We start from the raw sequence: 18373 nt of genomic DNA on the forward strand, positions 1-18373 counted from the left end.
GGATCATCTGAAGTTATTAAGACATAAAGTACACTGTTTCTTTTCCATCCCAGGTACCTGGAGGGAGTTTTCCTTTCAGTTTCCTTGAATTCCAAGTAATTACACTGTCGCCATCCTTAATGGGGAAGGCAGGAAGTTCCACGCACTCTGTTCTCTCTGCAAATGCATGGAATCTGAAACAGGAAGAGATATGCCACATCAGGCTAGTAAGTGGTATCTGCGCATTAACTATTCATCCTCCCAAGACTGGGAACTTGCTCTTCCGTGGTGCTAGGCATCTTCCAAGCGTTCACTGCTTTTCCCTGTGCCTTGTCAAGTCCCACAAATAAAAGACAGGAAGGTGGAAGACACCAGAGAATTGCGGAGCCATTGGGATTTTAACTGATGACTCTTCTGTTCATGAGAGGATACTTAGCTCAACCAAATGGTATTTATCGACCCTGGAAAAATGATACCCTGGGCTTAGACTTATCCTTTTGTTCCCAGGGTTCAATCATGTAAACACAGTTTGGACAAGCCCAGAGGCTAATGAGGGGCCCAACAGTGCCCAGAGCCCTGCGGGTTCACTGTTGAAAGCTGGTGACAAGAGGCAGCGTTGGCTCATCTGCCCACTGCTGATGGGCTTCAGTCAACTTTCACTTGGCAAATACACACCTCCCCAGGACCTGAGCATCAGCACTAATGAAAAGAACTCAGTGTGGGCACGTTTTTAAGGCAGCCTCTCAGAGTGTGGTCCTAGGAGCAGCAGCAGCACCTGGGAGCTGGCTAGGGATGCACATTCCCCGGGCCCCACCTGATCTGCCGAGTCAGAATATGCACTTTAACAAGATCCCCAGGGGATTCATAAGCAGCTTGAAGCTAAAAAAGCGCTCATGTACCAATGTTCATAGCAGCACTATTCACAACAGTCAAGACATGGAAGCAACCTAAATGTCCACTGACAGAGGAATGGATAAAGAAGATGTGGCACATATACACAATGGAATATTCCTCAGCCATAAAAAAGAATGAAGTAATGCCATTTGCAGCAACATGGATGGACCTAGAGATGATCATACGAAGTGAAGTCAGACAAAGACAAATATCATACGATATCACTTATACGTGGAATCTAAAAAAAGATACAAATGAACTTATTCACAAAACAGAAATAGACTCATAGCATAGAAGACAAACTTATAGTGACCAAAGGGGGAAGGGAGGGAGGCATAAATTAGGAGTTTGGGATTAAAATATGTACACTACTGTATATAAAATAGATAACCAACAAGGACCTACTGTAGAGCACAGGGAACTCTACTCAATACTCTGTAATAACCTCTAACGGAAAAGAATCTAAAAAAGAATATGTATATATATACACATGTATACATATATACACATGTATGTGTATAAAACTGAATCACTTTGCCGTATACCTGAAACTAACACACCATTGGAAATCAACTGTATTTCAATTAAAAAAAAAATTTTTAAGCACTGGTATAGTGTTCCAGGTGATGATGGGCTAAATTGCACCCTCAAAGCCAGTTGTCTGGAATCCAAAAAATCAGTAATAGCAGGAAATTTCTTTCAGATGGCAGAGGAGATCTCTGAGTACTGCTCCTCCGGCCTCTCAAGAGTACCATCCCTGCCTATCGCCACTCATGACACAAAAAGAATCCTGAAACGTGAGCTGGGATGGACAGAAGGATGGGCAGATGGCGGGAGAGGTCTGTGGGCCTTGCCTGGGCCATAGAAGGCCTCAGTCTCGTCTATTTCTAAAGGGTTTCAGGTGACACTGGGACAATGAAAGCAGGGGCTTCCTCCAAAACAGAAATGCCCAGTTTCCTTCATCCCATTGTTACCAACCTGGGTTCTCAGACTCTTTAATCAATAGAAATTGATAAAAGAGGCCAGAGAAATTCCGGCAAGGCTTTATTGGTACTCTTGCTGCAGCACAAGGGCATGAAAACAAGTAGCAGGTTCCCTTGCTAAGCAGTGAAGGTGGAGGCGGATCAGTGGGTGGGGCTGGAGGGGGGGCCTAGGTGGTCTACCCACCCCCTTGGTGGCGCCGTGCCCAGGGATCATGCTCAGGACCCTGCTTTTGCTCCCAGGCCCTCAGAAATGGCAGCTGGGTTTTGGCCTTTTTGTATTTTATTGTTCATAATTTGCCCCGACTACCCATGCATGCAGTTATTTTTAGTCCCTTAGAGTTCCTCTGTATTCTGTTGCTGGAGGAGACGTTTGTCCAGCTGCAGGCACTGCAGTAAAGGGTCCCAGGTCCCCACCTGTCTCACCACGACCTCCCTGCAGGACAGACAGGGGGATGATCGAGGTTTGTCCTGACAGGCCTCACACTCTGAGTGCCAAAGGCCTTGGCCCAGAATTTTCTACTCTGAAGAACAGGGCAGACATTTCCTCTGGCTAATACAGCCTCGCCTGTGCAGAAAGCAAATCACGATTAAGTCAGGCTCTTTGGAAAGTCTGAAGAGTGTAGCACTGTGTCTGAGAGCTGGTGGCTCTGTCCAGACACAGCCTCAGGCACCGGGGGACACAGAGTCCAGCCTCCCTGCAAGCTGAAATGCTCAGGACACACCCTTTACAGTTTGATAATAACTGCTCTTCAGCTGGGGCTCAACAGCAAAAGATGCACTGAGACCATCCAGGACCCCCGGGAGGAGGTGGGCTGGCAGGTAGCAGAGTAGGCAGGGGCACTGCTGGTCGTGGGTTGGCCTCACTTCCCAGGACTAGAGGAGGGACAGAAGGGCCCGGGTGTACCCCGTCCTCTTCTGCAGAATCCGCTCTCCACGGAGCACGACCTGAAAGTCAGGGGCTGAACTGCAGCTTCTCCCATGTTAAATTACTCCCTGGCCTCTCACCTTCCCAGAGAGTGTCCCACATGAGCTGAGCAGAGGATCAGCAAGAAAGGTGGCCCTGCCAGCTGGGTTTTTCTCTCTCCACTAGCAAAAGTGGGGGCAGTGAGCCCCTTCTGTATTTGGGGGTTTCAAGAGCCCAGAATTGAAGCCAAGCACCTGCTGTTAAAAGATTTCAAAGCGCTTTATGAGAAGCCAGAGCACTGGTCTTCAGAATCACCAGGGATCCTGTTAAAAATGCATATCCCTGTTCCTCCCTAGACCCTGAAAATCAGAATCTCTGGGACTGTGGTCAAGATATCTGCATTTTAATCAAGATTCCTAGGTAGTGAAAGGCTTTGCAAAGTGAAAGCCTAACTGCATATTCCCAGACTCCCCTCTACTGTGCAAAATCAGCCTGCAAGGTGAAGCCCACGTCTCCCAGGCCAATATGATGAGCAGCTAAATTTGAGAACAAATGCTCAAGAGTGGGCATTTTACCCATTTTAGACAGGCTGACTTAGGAAAGAACTCAGTCATTCTCCTTGTTACCACATAAGTAGCTGGTCTCTCTCTACAAGAGACACAAACTCTCTCACATGCACAGATAGGGTTGTTTTGAAATGTAGGTATTATTATTATTCAGGTATAGTGAGGCCAACAGATCAGGAGACAGCTACCATTGAAAAGATAGTTTACAAGGAGACCTTCAAGATGGTGGAGGAGTAAGACGTGGAGATCACCTTCCTCCCCACAGATACACCAGAAATACATTTACACGTGGAACAACTCCTACAGAACACCTACTGAATGCTGGCAGAAGACCTCAGACTTCCCAAAAGGCAAGAAACTCCCCACGTACCTGGGTAGGGCAAAAGAAAAAAGGAAAAACAGAGACAAAAGAATAGGGATGGGACCTGCACCTCTGGGAGGGAGCTGTGAAGGAGGAAAGGTTCCCACACACTAGGAAGCCCCTTCGCGGGCGGAGACTGTAGGTGGCGGAGGGGGAAAGCTTCAGAGCCGCGGAGGAGAGCGCAGCCACAAGGGTGCGGAGGGCAAAGCAGAGAGATTGCCGCACAGAGGATCAGTGCCGACCAGCACTCACCAGCCCAAGAGGCTTGTCTGCTCACCCGCCGGGGCGGGTGGGGTCTGGGAGCTGAGGCTTGGGCTTCAGAGGTCGGATCCCAGGGAGAGGACTGGGGTTGGCTGCGGGAACACAGCCTGAAGCGGGTTAGTGCACCACGGCTAGCCGGGAGGGAGTCCGGGAGAAAGTCTGGAGCTGCCGAAGAGGCGAGAGAACATTGTTACAGGGTGCGTGAGGAGAGGGGATTCAGAGCACTGCCTAAATGAGCTCCAGAGACAGGGGCGAGCCGCGGCTATCAGCGTGGACCGCAGAGACGCTAAGGCTGCTGCTACCGCCACCAAGAAGCCTGTGTGCAAGCACAGGTCACTCTCCACAGCTCCCCTCCCAGGAGCCTGTGTAGCCCGCCACTGCCAGGGTCCCATGATCCAGGGACAACTTCCCTGAGAACACATGGCACGCTTCAGGCTGGTGCAACGTCACGCTGGCCTCTGCCGCCGCAGGCTCACCCCACATCCGTACCCCTACCTCCCCCCAGCCTGAGTGAGCCAGAGCCCCCGAATCAGCTGCTTCTTTAACCCCGTCCTGTCTGAGCCAACAACAGATGCCCGCAGGTGACCTACATGCAGAGGCCGGGCCAAATCCAAAGCTGAACCCCAGGAGCTGTGCGCACAAAGAAGAGAAAGGGAAATCTCTCCCAGCAGCCTCAGGAGCAGCAGATTAAATCTCCACAATCAACTTGATGTACCTGCATCTGTGGAGTACCTGAATAGACAACCACTCATCCCAAAATTGAGGCGGTGGACTTTGGGAGCAACTGTAGACTTGGGGTTTGCTTCCTGCATCTAATTTGTTCCTGGTTTTATGTTTATCTTAGTTTAGTATTTAGAGTTTATTATCACTGGTAGATTTGTTTATTGATTTGGTTGCTCTTCCTCCTTTTTTTTTTTAAATATATATATATGTATTTTTTTTCTTTTTCTCTTTTTCTGAGTGTGTATGTGTATGCTTCCTTGTGTGATTTTGTCTGTAGAGCTTTCCTTTTACAATTTGTCCTAGGGTTTTGTCTGTCCTTTTTTTTTTTAGTATAGTTTTTCGCACTTATCATTGGTGGATTTGTTTCTTGGTTTGGTTGCTCTCTTCTTTCTTTCTTTTTTTAAATTACATTTTAATTTTTTTAAAATAATTTTAAAAAATATTTTATTTTAATAACTTTATTTTATTTTATTTATGTTTTTCTTTCTATTTTTCTCCCTTCTCTTCTGAGCCATGTGGTTGACAGGGTCTTGGTGCTCCAGCCAGGTGTCAGGCCTGTGCCTCTGAGGTAGGAGAGCTGAGTTCAGGACATTGTTCCACCAGAGACCTCCCAGCTCCATGGAATATCAAATGGTGAAAGCTCTCCCAGAGATCTCCATCTCAACGCTAAGACCCAGCTCCACTCAATGACCAGCAAGCTACAGCAATACACCCTATGCCAAACAACTAGCAAGACAGGAACACAACCCCACCGATTAGCAGAGAGGCTGCCTAAAATCGTAATAATGTCACAGACACCCGAAAACACACCACTGGATGCAGTCCTGCCCACTAGTAAGACGAGATCCAGCCTCATCCATGAGAACACAGGCACTAGTCCCCTCCACCAAGAAGCCTACACAACCCACTGAACCAACCTTAGCCACTGGGGGCAGACACTAAAAACAACGGGAACTACAGACCTGCAGCCTGTGAAAAGGAGACCACAAACACAGTAAGTTAAGTAAAATGAGAAGACAGAGAAACACACAGCAGATGAAGGAGTAAGGTAAAAACCCACCAGACCAAACAAATGAAGAGGAAACAGGAAGTCTACCTGAAAAAGAACACACAGTAATAACAGTAAAGATGATCCAAAATCTTGGAAATAGAAAGGAGAAAATAGAAGAAATGTTTAACAAGGACCTAGAAGAATGAAAGAGCTAACAAACAATGATGAACAACACAGTAAATGAAATTAAAAATTCTCTAGAAGGAATCAATAGCAGAATAACTGAGGCAGAAGAACAGATAAGTGATCTGGAAAATAAAAGAGTGGAAATAACTACTGCAGAGCAGAATAAAGAAAAATAATGAAGAGAATTGAGGACAGTCTCAGAGACCTCTGGGACAACATTAAACACACCAACATTTGAATTATAGGGGTACCAGAAAAGAAGAGAAAAAGAAAGGGACTGAGAAAATACTTGAAGAGATTATACTTGAAAACTTCCCTAATATGGGAAAGGAAATAGTCAATCAAGTCCAGGAAGTGCAGAGTCCCATACAGGATAAATCCAAGGAGAAACATGCCAAGACATATTAATCAAACTATCAAAAATTAAATACAGAGAAAAAATATTAAAAGCAGCAAGGGAAAAACAATAAATAACATACAAGGGAATCCCCATAAGGTTAAGAGCTAATCTTTAAGCAGAAACTCTGCAAGCCAGAAGGGAGTGGCAGGACATATTTTAAGTGATGAAAGGGAAGAACCTACAACCAAGATTACACTACCCAGCAAGAATCTCACTCAGATTCGACAGACGGAGAAGTTAAAACCTTTACAGATAAGCAAAAACTAAGAGAATTCAGCACCACAAAACCAGCTTTACAACAAATGCTAAAGAAACTTCTCTAGGCAGGAAACACAAGAGAAGGAAAAGACCTAGGATAACAAACCTAAAACAGTTAAGAAAATGGTAATAGGAACATACATATCGATAATTACCTTAAATGTAAATGCTCCAAGCAAAACACATAGACTGGCTGAATGGATACAAAAACAAGACCCGTATATATGCTGTCTACAAGAGACCCACTTCAGACCTAGGGACACATACAGATGGAAAGTGAGGGGATGGAAAAAGATATTCCATGCAAATGGAAATCAAAAGAAAGCTGGAGTAGCAGTACTCATATCAGATAAAATAGACTTTAAAATAAAGACTATTACAAGAGACAAAGAAGGAGACTACATAATGATCAAGGGATCAATTCAAGAAGAAGATACAGCAATTGTAAATATTTATGCACCCAACATAGGAGCACCTCAATACATAAGGCAAATGCTAAGAGCCATAAAAGGGGAAATCGACAGTAACACAATCATAGTAGGGGACTTTAACACCCCACTTTCACCAATGGACAGATCATCCAAAATGAAAATAAATAAGGAAACACAAGCTTTAAATGACACATTAAACACGACGGACTTAATTGATATTTATAGGACATTCCATCCAAAGACAACAGAATACACTATCTTCTCAAGTGCTCATGGAACATTCTCCAGGACAGATCATATCTTGGGTCACAAATCAAGCCTTGGTAAATGTAACAAAATTGAAATCGTATCAAGTATCATTTCTGACCACAGTGCCTTGAGACTAGATACCAATTACAGGGAAAAATCTGTAAAAAATAGAAACACATGGAGGCTAAACAATACACTACTTAATAACCAAGACACCATTGAAGAAATCAAAGAGGAAATCAAAAAATACCTAAAAACAAATGACAATGGAGACACGACAACCCAAAAGCTATGAGATGGAGCAAAAGCAGCTCTGAGAGGGAAGTTTATAGCAATATAATCCTACCTTAAGCAACAAGAAACATCTCAAATAAACAACCTAACCTTACGCCTAAAGCAACCAGAGAAAGAAGAACAAAAAAACCCCAAAGTTAGCAGAAGGAAAGAAATCATAAAGATCAGATCAGAAATAAATGAAAAAGAAATGAAGTAAACAATAGCAAAGATCAATAAAACTAAAAGGTGGTTCTTTGAGAAGATAAACAAAATTGATAAACCATTAGCCAGACTCATCAAGAAAAAGGAGAAGAAATAAATCAGTAGAATTAGAAATGAAAAAGGAAAGTAACAACTGACACTGCAGAAATACAAAGGATCATGAGAGATTACTACAAGCAACTCTATGCCAATAAAATGGACAACCTGGAAGAACTGGACAAATTCTTAGAAAAGTACAACCCTCTGAGTCTGAACCAGGAAGAAATAGAAAATGTAAACAGACCAATCACAAGCACTGAAATTGAGACTATGATTAAAAATCATTCAACAGGGCTTCCCTGGTGGCAAGGGTTGAGAGTCCGCCTGCCGATGCAGGGGACACGGGTTCGTGCCCCAGTCCGGGAGGATCCCACATGCCGCGGAGTGGCTAGGCCCATGAGCCATGGCCACTGAGCCTGCGCATCCGGAGCCTGTGCTCTGCAACGGGAGAGGCCACAACAGTGAGGGGCCTGCGTACCACAAAAAAAAAAAAAAAAAAAATCATTCAACAAAAAAGACCCCAGGACCAGATGGCTTCACAGGTGAATTCTATCAAACATTTAGAGAAGAGCTAACACCTATCCTTCTCAAACGTTTCCAAAACATAGCAGAGGGAGGAACACTCCCAAACTCATTCTACGAGGCCACCATCAGCCTGATACCAAAACCAGACAAAGATGTCCCAAAGAAAGAAAACCACAGGCAGTATCACTGATGAAAACAGATGCAAAAATCCTCAACAAAATACTAGCAAACAGAATTCAACAGCACATTAAAAGGATCATACACCATGATCAAGTGGGGTTTATCCCAAGAATGCAAGGATTCTTCAATATATGCAAATCAATCAATGTGATACACCATATTAACAAACTGAAGGAGAAAAACCATATGATCATCTCAATAAATGCAGAAAAAGCTTTTGACAAAATTCAACACCCATTTATGATAAAAACCCTCCAGAAAGTAGGCATAGAGGGAATTTACCTTAACATAATAAAGGCCATATATGACAAACCCACAGCCAATAACGTTCGCATGGTGAAAAACTGAAAGCATTTCCACTAAGATCAGGAACAAGACAAGGTTGCCCACTCTCACCACTCTTATTCAACATAGTTTTGGAAGTTTTCTCCACAGCAATCAGACAAGAAAAAGAAATAAAAGGAATCCAAATCGGAAAAGAAGAAGTAAAGCTGTCACTGTTTGCAGATGACATGATACTATACATAGAGAATCCTAAAGATGCTACCAGAAAACTACTAGAGCTAATCAATGAATTTGGTAAAGTAGCAGGATACAAAATTAATGTACAGAAATCTCTGGCATTCCTATACACTAATGATGAAAAGTCTGAAACAGAAATGAAGGAAACACTCCCATTTACCATGGCAACAAAAAGAATAAAATAACTAGGAATAAACCTACCTCTGGAGACAAAAGACCTGTATGCAGAAAACCATAAGACACTGATGAAAGAAATCAAAGATGATACAAACAGATGGAGAGATATACCATGTTCCTGGATTGGAAGAATCAACACTGTGAAAATGACTATACTACCTAAAGCAGTGTACAGATTCAATGCAATCCCTAACAAACTACCAGTGGCATTTTTCACAGAACTAGAACAAATAATTTCACAATTTTTATGGAAACACAAAAGACCCCGAATAGCAAAGCAATCCTGAGAAAGAAAAACAGAGCTGGAGGAATCAGGCTCCCTGACTTCAGACTATACTACAAAGCTACAGTAATCAAGACAGCATGGTACTGGCACAAAAACAGAAATATAGATTAACGGAACAGGATAGAAAGCCCAGAGATAAACCCACACAGATATGGTCACCTTATTTTTGATAAAGGAGGCAAGACTATAACAATGGAGAAAAGACAGCCTCTTCAATAAGTGGTGCTGGGAAAACTGGACAGCTACATGGAAAAGAATGAAATCAGAACACCCCCTAACACCATACACAAAAATAAACTCCAAATGGATTAAAGACCTAAATGTAAGGCCAGACACTATCAAACTCTTAGAGGAAAACCTAGGCAGAACACTCTAGGACATAAATCACAGCAAGATCCTTTTTGACCCACCTCCTAGAGAAATGGAAATAAAAACAAAAATAAACAAATGGGACCTAATGTAACTTAAAAGCTTTTGCACAGCAAAGGAAACCTTAAACAAGACAAACAGACAACCCTCAGAATGGGAGAAAATATTTGCAAATGAAGCAACTGACAAAGGATTAACCTCCAAAATTTACAAGCAGCTCATGCAACTCAACATCCAAAAAACAAACAACCCAATCCAAAAATGGGTAGAAGACCTAAACAGACATTCTTCCAAACAAGATATACAGATCACCAACAAACACATGAAACAATGCTCGACATCAGTAATCATTAGAGAAATGCAAATCAAAACTACAGTGAGGTATCACCTCACACCGGTCAGAATGGCCATCATCAAATATCTACAAACAATAAATGCTGGAGAGGGTGTGGAGAAAAGGGAACCCTCTTGCAGTGTTGGTGGGAATGTAAATTAATACAGCCACTATGGAGAACAGTATGGAGGTTCCTTAAGAAACTACAAATAGAACTACCATATGACCCAGCAATCCCACTACTGGGCATATACCCTGAGAAAACCATAATTCAAAAAGTCATGTACCACAATGTCCACTGCAGCTCTATTTACAAGAGCCAGGACATGGAAGCAACCTAAGTGTCTATCAACAGATGAATGGATAAAGAAGATGTGGTACATATATACAATGGAATATTACTCAGCCATAAAAAAGAAACTTAATTGAGTTATTTATAGTGAGGTGGATGAACCTACAGTTTGTCATACAGAGTGAAGTAAGTCAGAAAGAAGAAAACAAAAACCATATGCTAATACATATATATGGAATCTAAAGAAAAAAAGGTTCTTAAGAACCTAGGGGCAGGACAGGAATAAGGATGCAGAAGTAGAGAATGGATTTGAGGATACGGGGAGGGGGAGGGGTAAGCTGGGATGAAGTGAGAGAGTGGCATGGACTTATATATACTACCAAATGTAAAACAGATAGCTAGTGGGAAGCAGCCCCATAGCACAGGGAGATCAGCTCAGTGCTTTGTGCCCACCTAGAGGGGTGGGATAGGGAGGGTGGGAGGGAGACGCAAGAGGGAGGAGATACGGGAATATATGTATAGCTGATTCACTTTGTTATAAAGCAGAAACTAACACACCATTGTAAAGCAATTATACTCCAATAAAGATGTTAAAAAAAAGAAAAGATAGTTTGCCACTCACAGTTTCTGCTATGGAGTGAATTGTGCCCCTGCCCATCACCTCCCCAAATATCTGTGTTGAAGCCTTAATCTTCAATGGGATTGTATTTGGAGACAGGACTTATAAGAAGTAATTAAGGTTAAATGAGGTCATAGGGGTGGGGCCCTGATCCAATAGGATTGGTATCCTTTTAAGAAGAGACACCAAAGAGTTTACATGCCCTCTCTCTCTGTCTCTCTGTCTGTGTCTCCCTCTCTCTCTCTCTGTCTCTCTCTGTCCTCCATGGAAGGATGGAAGGACACAGCAAGAGGGCAGCTGCCTACAAGAGAGAAAGAGAGTTCTCACCAGAAACAGAATCTGCTAGCACCTTGATCTTGGACTTCCCAGCCTTCAGAATTGTGAGAAATAAATATGTCATTTAAGCTACCCAGTCTGTGGTGTTTTCTTGTGGCAGCCAGAACTGACTAATATTTTTCCAAAGAGATGGGGGCATGCCACACCACACAGGGCCACACAGGGAAGCCCCAGGTTTGGTCAGGAAGCAGAGAGAACAAGGGGAAAACATGGGCAAGTCTTTCTTGTGGATCCTGCAGAAAGAAATGGGTGAGGCAGAGTAAGCAGGCTTAGGATTGGCTAGTTTGAATGATTTCAGCGGGTGCTGGAGTGTAGGGGCTGTCCTGAGCTGTCTGGTACCTGGCCCTGGGTTGACTGGGACAGGGGACAGACAGTGTTTAGGGTACGAGAGCCTGGATTGAGAGTGTGGGCTGGATTTGTTAGTTTGCACATAAAAGGTGCATTCTGTCCCGGGTGAGTCTTTTACTGTCTTTACAAATCAGCTAACCTGGGAGGCGCGGTCTGTCCAGGGTCAGCAAGACCCCAAAATGTCAAAGCGTCAGAAAAAAAAGTCAAGATTAATGCCAGGTAGAGGAGCAAAGGTGAATGGAGACTAAAGACTACTGGAAAGAGGAGAACACAGCAACCGACTGGTCAGGAAGACCGCTAGGAATCAAGACCCACTGTCGACTACAGGCAAGCACGCAGCTCTCTCGCGGTCTTCCCAGAGCACCTTTTCTGCCTACCTGCTTCGGGTCTTGGCACTCAGATCCTTTAAGAAAGCTGTCGTGCCCTCTCGTCTGGCATTGAAGGACACCGTGCGGACAGGATATGGGACCTCCAAAGCCCCCTGAAGGAGAAGCTCCTTGGATTCCTCTGGAACATCCCCCACCACAAAGTAATAAATGGATTCAACCTGCAGAACAGTGACACCAACAGTTTATTTCCCTGAGGCACCCTAGCCGTGAACCAGACTCATCGGCAATATACTCTCTATAAACCTGCCTCTTTAAAAAAATAAGCGGGCAGAAAGAAGAGCAGCACCGCTCAATGTTTCATGACGATGTGTTGGGGCCAAAATCAGGAAGTAAGATATTCAAGGCCCGGTGCTAAGAAGTGTCAGGCTTTGCATGGGAAGGATATGGTTGGTGGATTTGGAGAAGAGCTTCCTCCGAGCCCACGGATAAGTTATGCAAGTCCACGAATGAAGGAAGTGTCGGCCAGCCACTGGGGGCAGGAAGCTTATTAGCAATTCCCTATGGCGGTGCCAGAATTCTGCAGGGCCGGCTCAGGCATCCTCAGTCTGAGGCTGCGTGTGGGAAGGAGGGCGTATTCCCAGCTGGTCTCACCTCCGGGACACACACTCGCCTGGGGAGGTGAGGCTGTCCTGCCTTCACACGGCCAGTCAGGAGCCACGCCAGGCCAGGAGTCAGGAAACACACACACACACACACACACACACACACACACACACACACACACCAGCTTTAAACCAGGAACCTGGGAGATGCATAACTCACCCAGGTAGGAGACGATGCCCTGCTTAATGTAAAGATGTCGATGCCATCCACTGGGCCTCCCCCTTAACCACACTGCTCTAAGGGTCTCCCCTGCCACTGAGGAGTCCTGTAACCTCGGGCAAGTGGTTTAGGTTCAGTTTCTTCACTTGTGAAAAGGGAGACTATGCAGTTGACTTCATGACTGAGCTTCAACAAGATGGCATACACTTATGTATGTATATAAATCACAGAAAGTAAAACCACAGGTAGAGCCAGAAACACATATCATCTAAACCTGCCCCTAAAAGCACCCTAAGTGATTGTCTCCACAGATAACTGGGGCAGAAACCCCCAGCAAATATATTGTATTTTTTAAAATATTTATATATTTGGCTGCGCCGGGTCTTAGTTGTGGCATGCAAACTCTTAGTTGCGGCATGCATGTGGGATCTAGTTCCCTGACCAGGGATCAAGTGTGGGCCCCTGCATTGGGAGAGGGGAGTCTTAGCCACTGGGCCACCAGGGGAGTCCCTGTATCGTGTTTTAAGGGATAAACAGATGTCATCAGCCCTTTAGGATTCATGAGCTTCTAATCACACATCCCCAGTTAGCTGACGGTAAATAGTCAATTACCTCGCCTCGACTTCAAAGCTGGGACTTAAAGCTACCTGGCCCAGAGAGAGGTGGGCTGAGGGTCAGCTCCCAGCTGCTTAGACACCCCATCTGTGGCAGCAGGGGGCAGGCTGTGCCCAAGAAGGCAGGTGGGGAAAGGGTGGCAGAGGGGCCAGGCTGGGAGTTAGGAGGCCGCCGGGGTGGGAGCTGAGCCCAGCCTACTTCAGCAACATTCCTCCCCAGGCTGGGCGCAAAGAGTCTTCCTGCCCCCATGACTCTCTCTCTCAGGCCCTTCATCACAAAGTCCCTGATTTTCAGAAGTACCTCATGGGAGGTAAAGACTGAGGAAGGTTGTACATTTCTCCCAGTCAGTCACCTGAGAAGCAGAAAACACACTGACAGGAGGAAGAAAGTGTTCTCCAGATTCCTAATTATACAACTAATACTGTTCTTCCAGAAAATGCATTCTATGTTGTTCTCTTCCCGGTGTTAGACATTACCTTCTTTCTGTAAGACGTCTTGAATAGGCTCCAGTGAGCTGCAGTTACTAGTTTTCCAGCTGTGTTGGTGCCCAAGTTTAGCATGAGGACAGCTTCATCCTCTCAGAGGGTCTAAGAACACACATGGCTCAAGACAGGGGAACAGACCCAGGGAGTATATTCTAGGGTTTGGTAGATCAGCAGGGAAGTGAGTGAGGACAAACAACTCTGGCTGGTCTGTCGGCAGCTTCTGACTCCCTCTGTCTCCACCGCATGCTGTGTAAACACAGCTTCTTTGCTCTGGCAATAACCCAAGAGCCTGAAATCCTCACGCAGAGATGTTTTTTCCCTCAAGACTTCAGCAAACCAGAAATTGCTATAGCCAGCAGTGAGTCAGGATTTCCTTTCCTTCATTAATTAAGGCTATGGGGTTATTCACTATTCACTAAGGTCCTTACTCAGCTTCTTAGTTGCCTGTGTTTTCGGTCAACTCTCAGTTATCCGTGCTCCAGATTTCCAGGGATATGCTTTCCCAGAGACCAGCTACCTCACCGCCATCTGCACACTGCCTTTCTGCCTCTCATTTCTGCTCGCATAATGACATTTAGAAAAACAGAGAGGACGATAAATATGCTACCTACTTCTATCCCCCCAAATTTGTCAAAATGCCTTCGAAAGTGAAATGGCTTTGAGGTCGTCTGCTATTGGGGATGATAAGCTAACATAAATTTGAATTCTTGTTATCATGCCCAGTTTACAGATGAAGAAACTGAGGCCTGGACAGGTTATTTGACCCGGGTGAGCAGCCAGTGAACCCAGCCTGCCTGACCTCACGAACTTCTGTCCTTGCCTTTTTCAGCCACTGCACTCTGTCAGCTCATCATGGCAAGGCTGATCCTCACGTGTGAGAGATGATGGTGAATCCCAGAACTGGAGAGGCGAGATCATGCGACAAGAAGGTGGCCAGGGGTGGGCACTGTTTTCATATTCTTGGTCCCCACACCATCCAAGGCTCCTACCCCCAATCTCACTACTACTGACCAAAAGTTGGGTCCAGGAGGTTGTCTGGCTCAAGGGAATTACCCTCATGGGAATCCTCACTCCTTAACCAGGACCTCTGTGCTCCTTGAGGGCAAGGGGACCTGGAGCAGCTTCTTCACCGACCAGCATCACCTCAGATGCTGGTTTGTACCGAACCTGATAACACCAGACATAGAAAATATTTGGGTTCCATGCAGCTACTTAACCATGACTCAAAAACTCCTGCCACTTTATACTACGTAAAATAGGTTGGAGCCTTTCTGTTTTCACTTGATATGTCTTATTCTGTCGGGCCGCATGTTCTGCAGCTTCCCAAGGTAACCTGCAATCCACCTGACCAAGGTCTTGCCATCTTCCCAGCCATGGGTTTTGGGGAAAAGAAGAACCAAACTGGGAGCAGCCGCTTCCACTCTGCCTGCCGTCTGCTCCAGCCTGTCAGAAGCTCCCAAGGCCTCTGGGTATAAAAATTCCCACTTTGCAAGGAAACAAAAATGAAAGCCAACCAGAACAGCAGTGAGAGGTCCAGCAAATTCTGTCTTCTCCTTCATGTAACTTTGACCGTTACAACAGTGTTGACCAACTCCAGAGCTTGGATCTAACTTCCAGATCTTCCCTGTGCCTGTGGCTGCTCTCCCTGGTTCAGCCCATTTGGATTTTCTGACCGACCGCCCCCCCGCCCCCGCACCCAAGGTGGTGACTGCCCCTTGCTATTGATCCAGCTCCCTTCTCAGATTCCTCCTAACACCGTTGACCACCACCAACGTTCCGGCCTCCTGGGCTTCAGGATCCCTATTCCAACCCAACATCCCCATCACAGGCATACAAGGCTCAGCAAATTCACCCACCTGGTCCCATGCAGACCACCTCCCTTCAATTCAAAAAAACTCAAATCCGTACCATAGCTTGAGGACGGGAATCTCTTGGATCCACATCTAACCCCCAATCTCAAAAATATTGACATTATTTCCTTTCTATTCCTTCACTGTTCAACAAACATTTATCGAGCCCATGCTAGGCACTGCCATTGCTAGGCAATGCTAAGGCAAAAAAGAAAAGATGTGATGCCTGTCTGAGCCGCAGCAAGGAAGAAAATGAAATGCCAGGGTCATGACTGATGTGGCCAGGCCTTCTGCTCACTGTTCAGTGGTGAAGGTTCCTTATGGAATCATGTGGGTCTGCCTCTAATTCACCCACTTAGTCTCTCAGTGAATATGACTTTTTAAAAAACAAGTAAACAAATTTGTGCCTATCGGGTAGATGGAAGAGAGGATGAGAGAACACAAAGAGAAATACAGGCGCCTTTGAAAGCAGAAGGCAGGTCCCTCCCTTAGGTAGCTGGGAATTGGGGCTTTGGATAAACAGCCATCTCTTTCCTAAGGACCCTTCTCGTCCTGCGTCAGCTGGCCATCCAGGGCCCCCGACACAGCACCCCTCCTCAAAAAGGCCAGGGAAGCTACCAACTTCCAAAAGACGCATCCAGAGACCAGAGGACGCTGCAGAGTAGAAACCCTGTGCCAGACACATGCCTGGGCTCTGAAGGCAACACCAGCCCCTCTAAACATCTCCTCAATACTCCAAGGGCTGCCCTTCCCATGCACCAGGTTCTTTTTTACAGGGTACACCAGTAATTCATCCATCAATAGTGCTCTTCGTGTGCCACTATGAGATACACAATTTAAACAGACCCCACACTCTGCCCGGGCTCTTCCTGGACCCGAAGGCTCACGCTCTGTCATCTGTCTCTGGTAAACCTTCCCGGCCCACCCATGGTTACAAAGACCAGTCCTGGAGGCCAGTGGGCTCTGGGCATCCTCCTCCATCGTAACCAAGCCCATCAGTCAGCCCTCCCTCTTCACGTGGAACGGGTACAAAACCCCACTTCCCTGTTAATCTTTGAACACAAGACAATACCCACTGTCTTGCTTCCTCTCAGGATCCACTCACGGAGGGAGATGAAAACTCAAAGCAGGTTATCGTGAGCAGGAAAAGGCTGGGGTTTTAGATGTACTGTTCAAGACACTTCTTAAGCCTTAAATCCTTTCTGTTCATAGCAAACTGCAGCCACATGGACCAACTGGAAACTCACTGGGGTGGACGTGAGGGGCTCAGGGCAGAGCAGCGGGTTTTTACAGGAACAGTTTCTCTCCCCACCCCTAACACATGCATGCTTTTCTGGGGTTGCTTTTGGCCGCTCCGCAATATATGCAGGATCTTAGTTCCCCAACCAGGGATCAGACCCATGCCCCCTGCAGTGGAAGCGTGGAGTCTTAATCACTGGACTGCCAGTGAAGTCCCCATGCATGCTTTTCTTTACTCCTCATAAGACACAGAGCATGGCATTTTTATATGTGAGGCAGTTGCATTTACTAAACTCTTCCTCAGGACCACAGCCAGATATAAGCTCTGGGTGGAGAATACCATGGTCTGAATATGTTTAGCATCTTTCATACCCCGTCGTCTCTTCTCAAGAGTTTTCGCGTGACATTTTGATGACCAGTGCCTGGAAGCTTCTTTCTTGGTTATTCCTCTTCTACAGAACTTCCCTGGAACTCACTAAATTGTTACACATTCCCTGGGCTAGGGAAAAACCCCCCAGAGAAAGGAGACATACAAACCAGAGGGAAGTAAAACAGAAAGTCAAGGTCACCAGGAAATCTTGCAGTCAGGTCGGGTTGCCAGAGCCACCTATGACCGGGGAGCCAGGTAAACAGACAAAAAAGGAGAGCACCCATGTACGTGCGCACACGTGCACACACACACACACGTCCAAGAGCCTGTGAAATATTCCATTTCTTGAATGCTTATTAAGATGTCCAGACATTTGAATTTTTACAGATGTTAAAACAAACTTAAGAGGCCAAAGAACAAAGTTGCTTGCATTTCATTCTTCTTTAATGGGAAACATTTGTTCCTCTGGGTTTCTGAGGATAAACAGTATGTTTCCAATTTCAAACCATCACCCTCAGTATCAATAAACACAGTCTGGTGACCACTGGGAGCTCTCCTTTGAAGGTGCCAGCACATGGCCACCTTGCCCAAGCAAGGACTTCTTAATGCAGCAGACTAAAGCTTGAAACCTGCAGAATCCCCCGGATTCCAGAGTGGAAGAAGCAATTAAGTATTAATTAATATTAATCAATAAGTAAGGATTAGTTAAGCATCTGTATCCCAAAAGAAAGCAGACCTATCCCTACCTGGGGAGTAAGGCTGGCCTAAGGACCTCATGTGCCCAGAGTACTTCCTCTCTAGCCTGTCACTACCCTTAACAGTCCCACCATTAGAGCTGCTCACAAAAACACACACTCTTGTGGCTAAAAGAGATAAAAAACACCACCAGTGAATCGCTTCTTCCAGGTAAAGCTTTATATCCGAAAGGCCCCTATCAAAAAGCTTATGTGAA

At 45.5% G+C, this 18373-nt stretch overlaps 1 protein-coding gene across 21 annotated transcripts in view; it reads right to left on the bottom strand.

Annotated features, from left to right (window-relative positions):
- VWA3B (von Willebrand factor A domain containing 3B) overlaps window positions 1-18373 on the bottom strand; it is a 211733-nt gene that overhangs the window by 162952 nt on the left and 30408 nt on the right. For 13 of the 21 annotated variants that reach the window (XR_016395339.1, XM_089922672.1, XM_089922671.1 and 10 more), the window contains 2 exons: window positions 12089-12258; window positions 58-173 (listed from right to left, as the gene is read on the bottom strand). The exons of 4 other annotated variants lie outside the window; for them this stretch is intronic. Coding sequence is in view for 13 of the 17 variants with exons in the window: in XM_089922672.1 (XP_089778798.1) it covers window positions 58-173; window positions 12089-12258 (286 nt within the window). In the remaining 4 variants the exon portion in view is untranslated. Of the gene's footprint in view, window positions 1-57; window positions 174-12088; window positions 12259-18373 lie in introns of those variants that run through there. 4 more of the 21 variants (XM_089922684.1, XM_089922692.1, XM_089922687.1 and 1 more) reach the window with 4 other exon arrangements.

Source organism: Delphinapterus leucas, chromosome 13 (assembly GCF_059928025.1).
Source record: "Delphinapterus leucas isolate spDelLeu-1000000601 "Yukka" chromosome 13, BTC_Dleu_Yukka2, whole genome shotgun sequence".
In the NCBI taxonomy this organism is placed as follows: domain Eukaryota; kingdom Metazoa; phylum Chordata; class Mammalia; order Artiodactyla; family Monodontidae; genus Delphinapterus; species Delphinapterus leucas.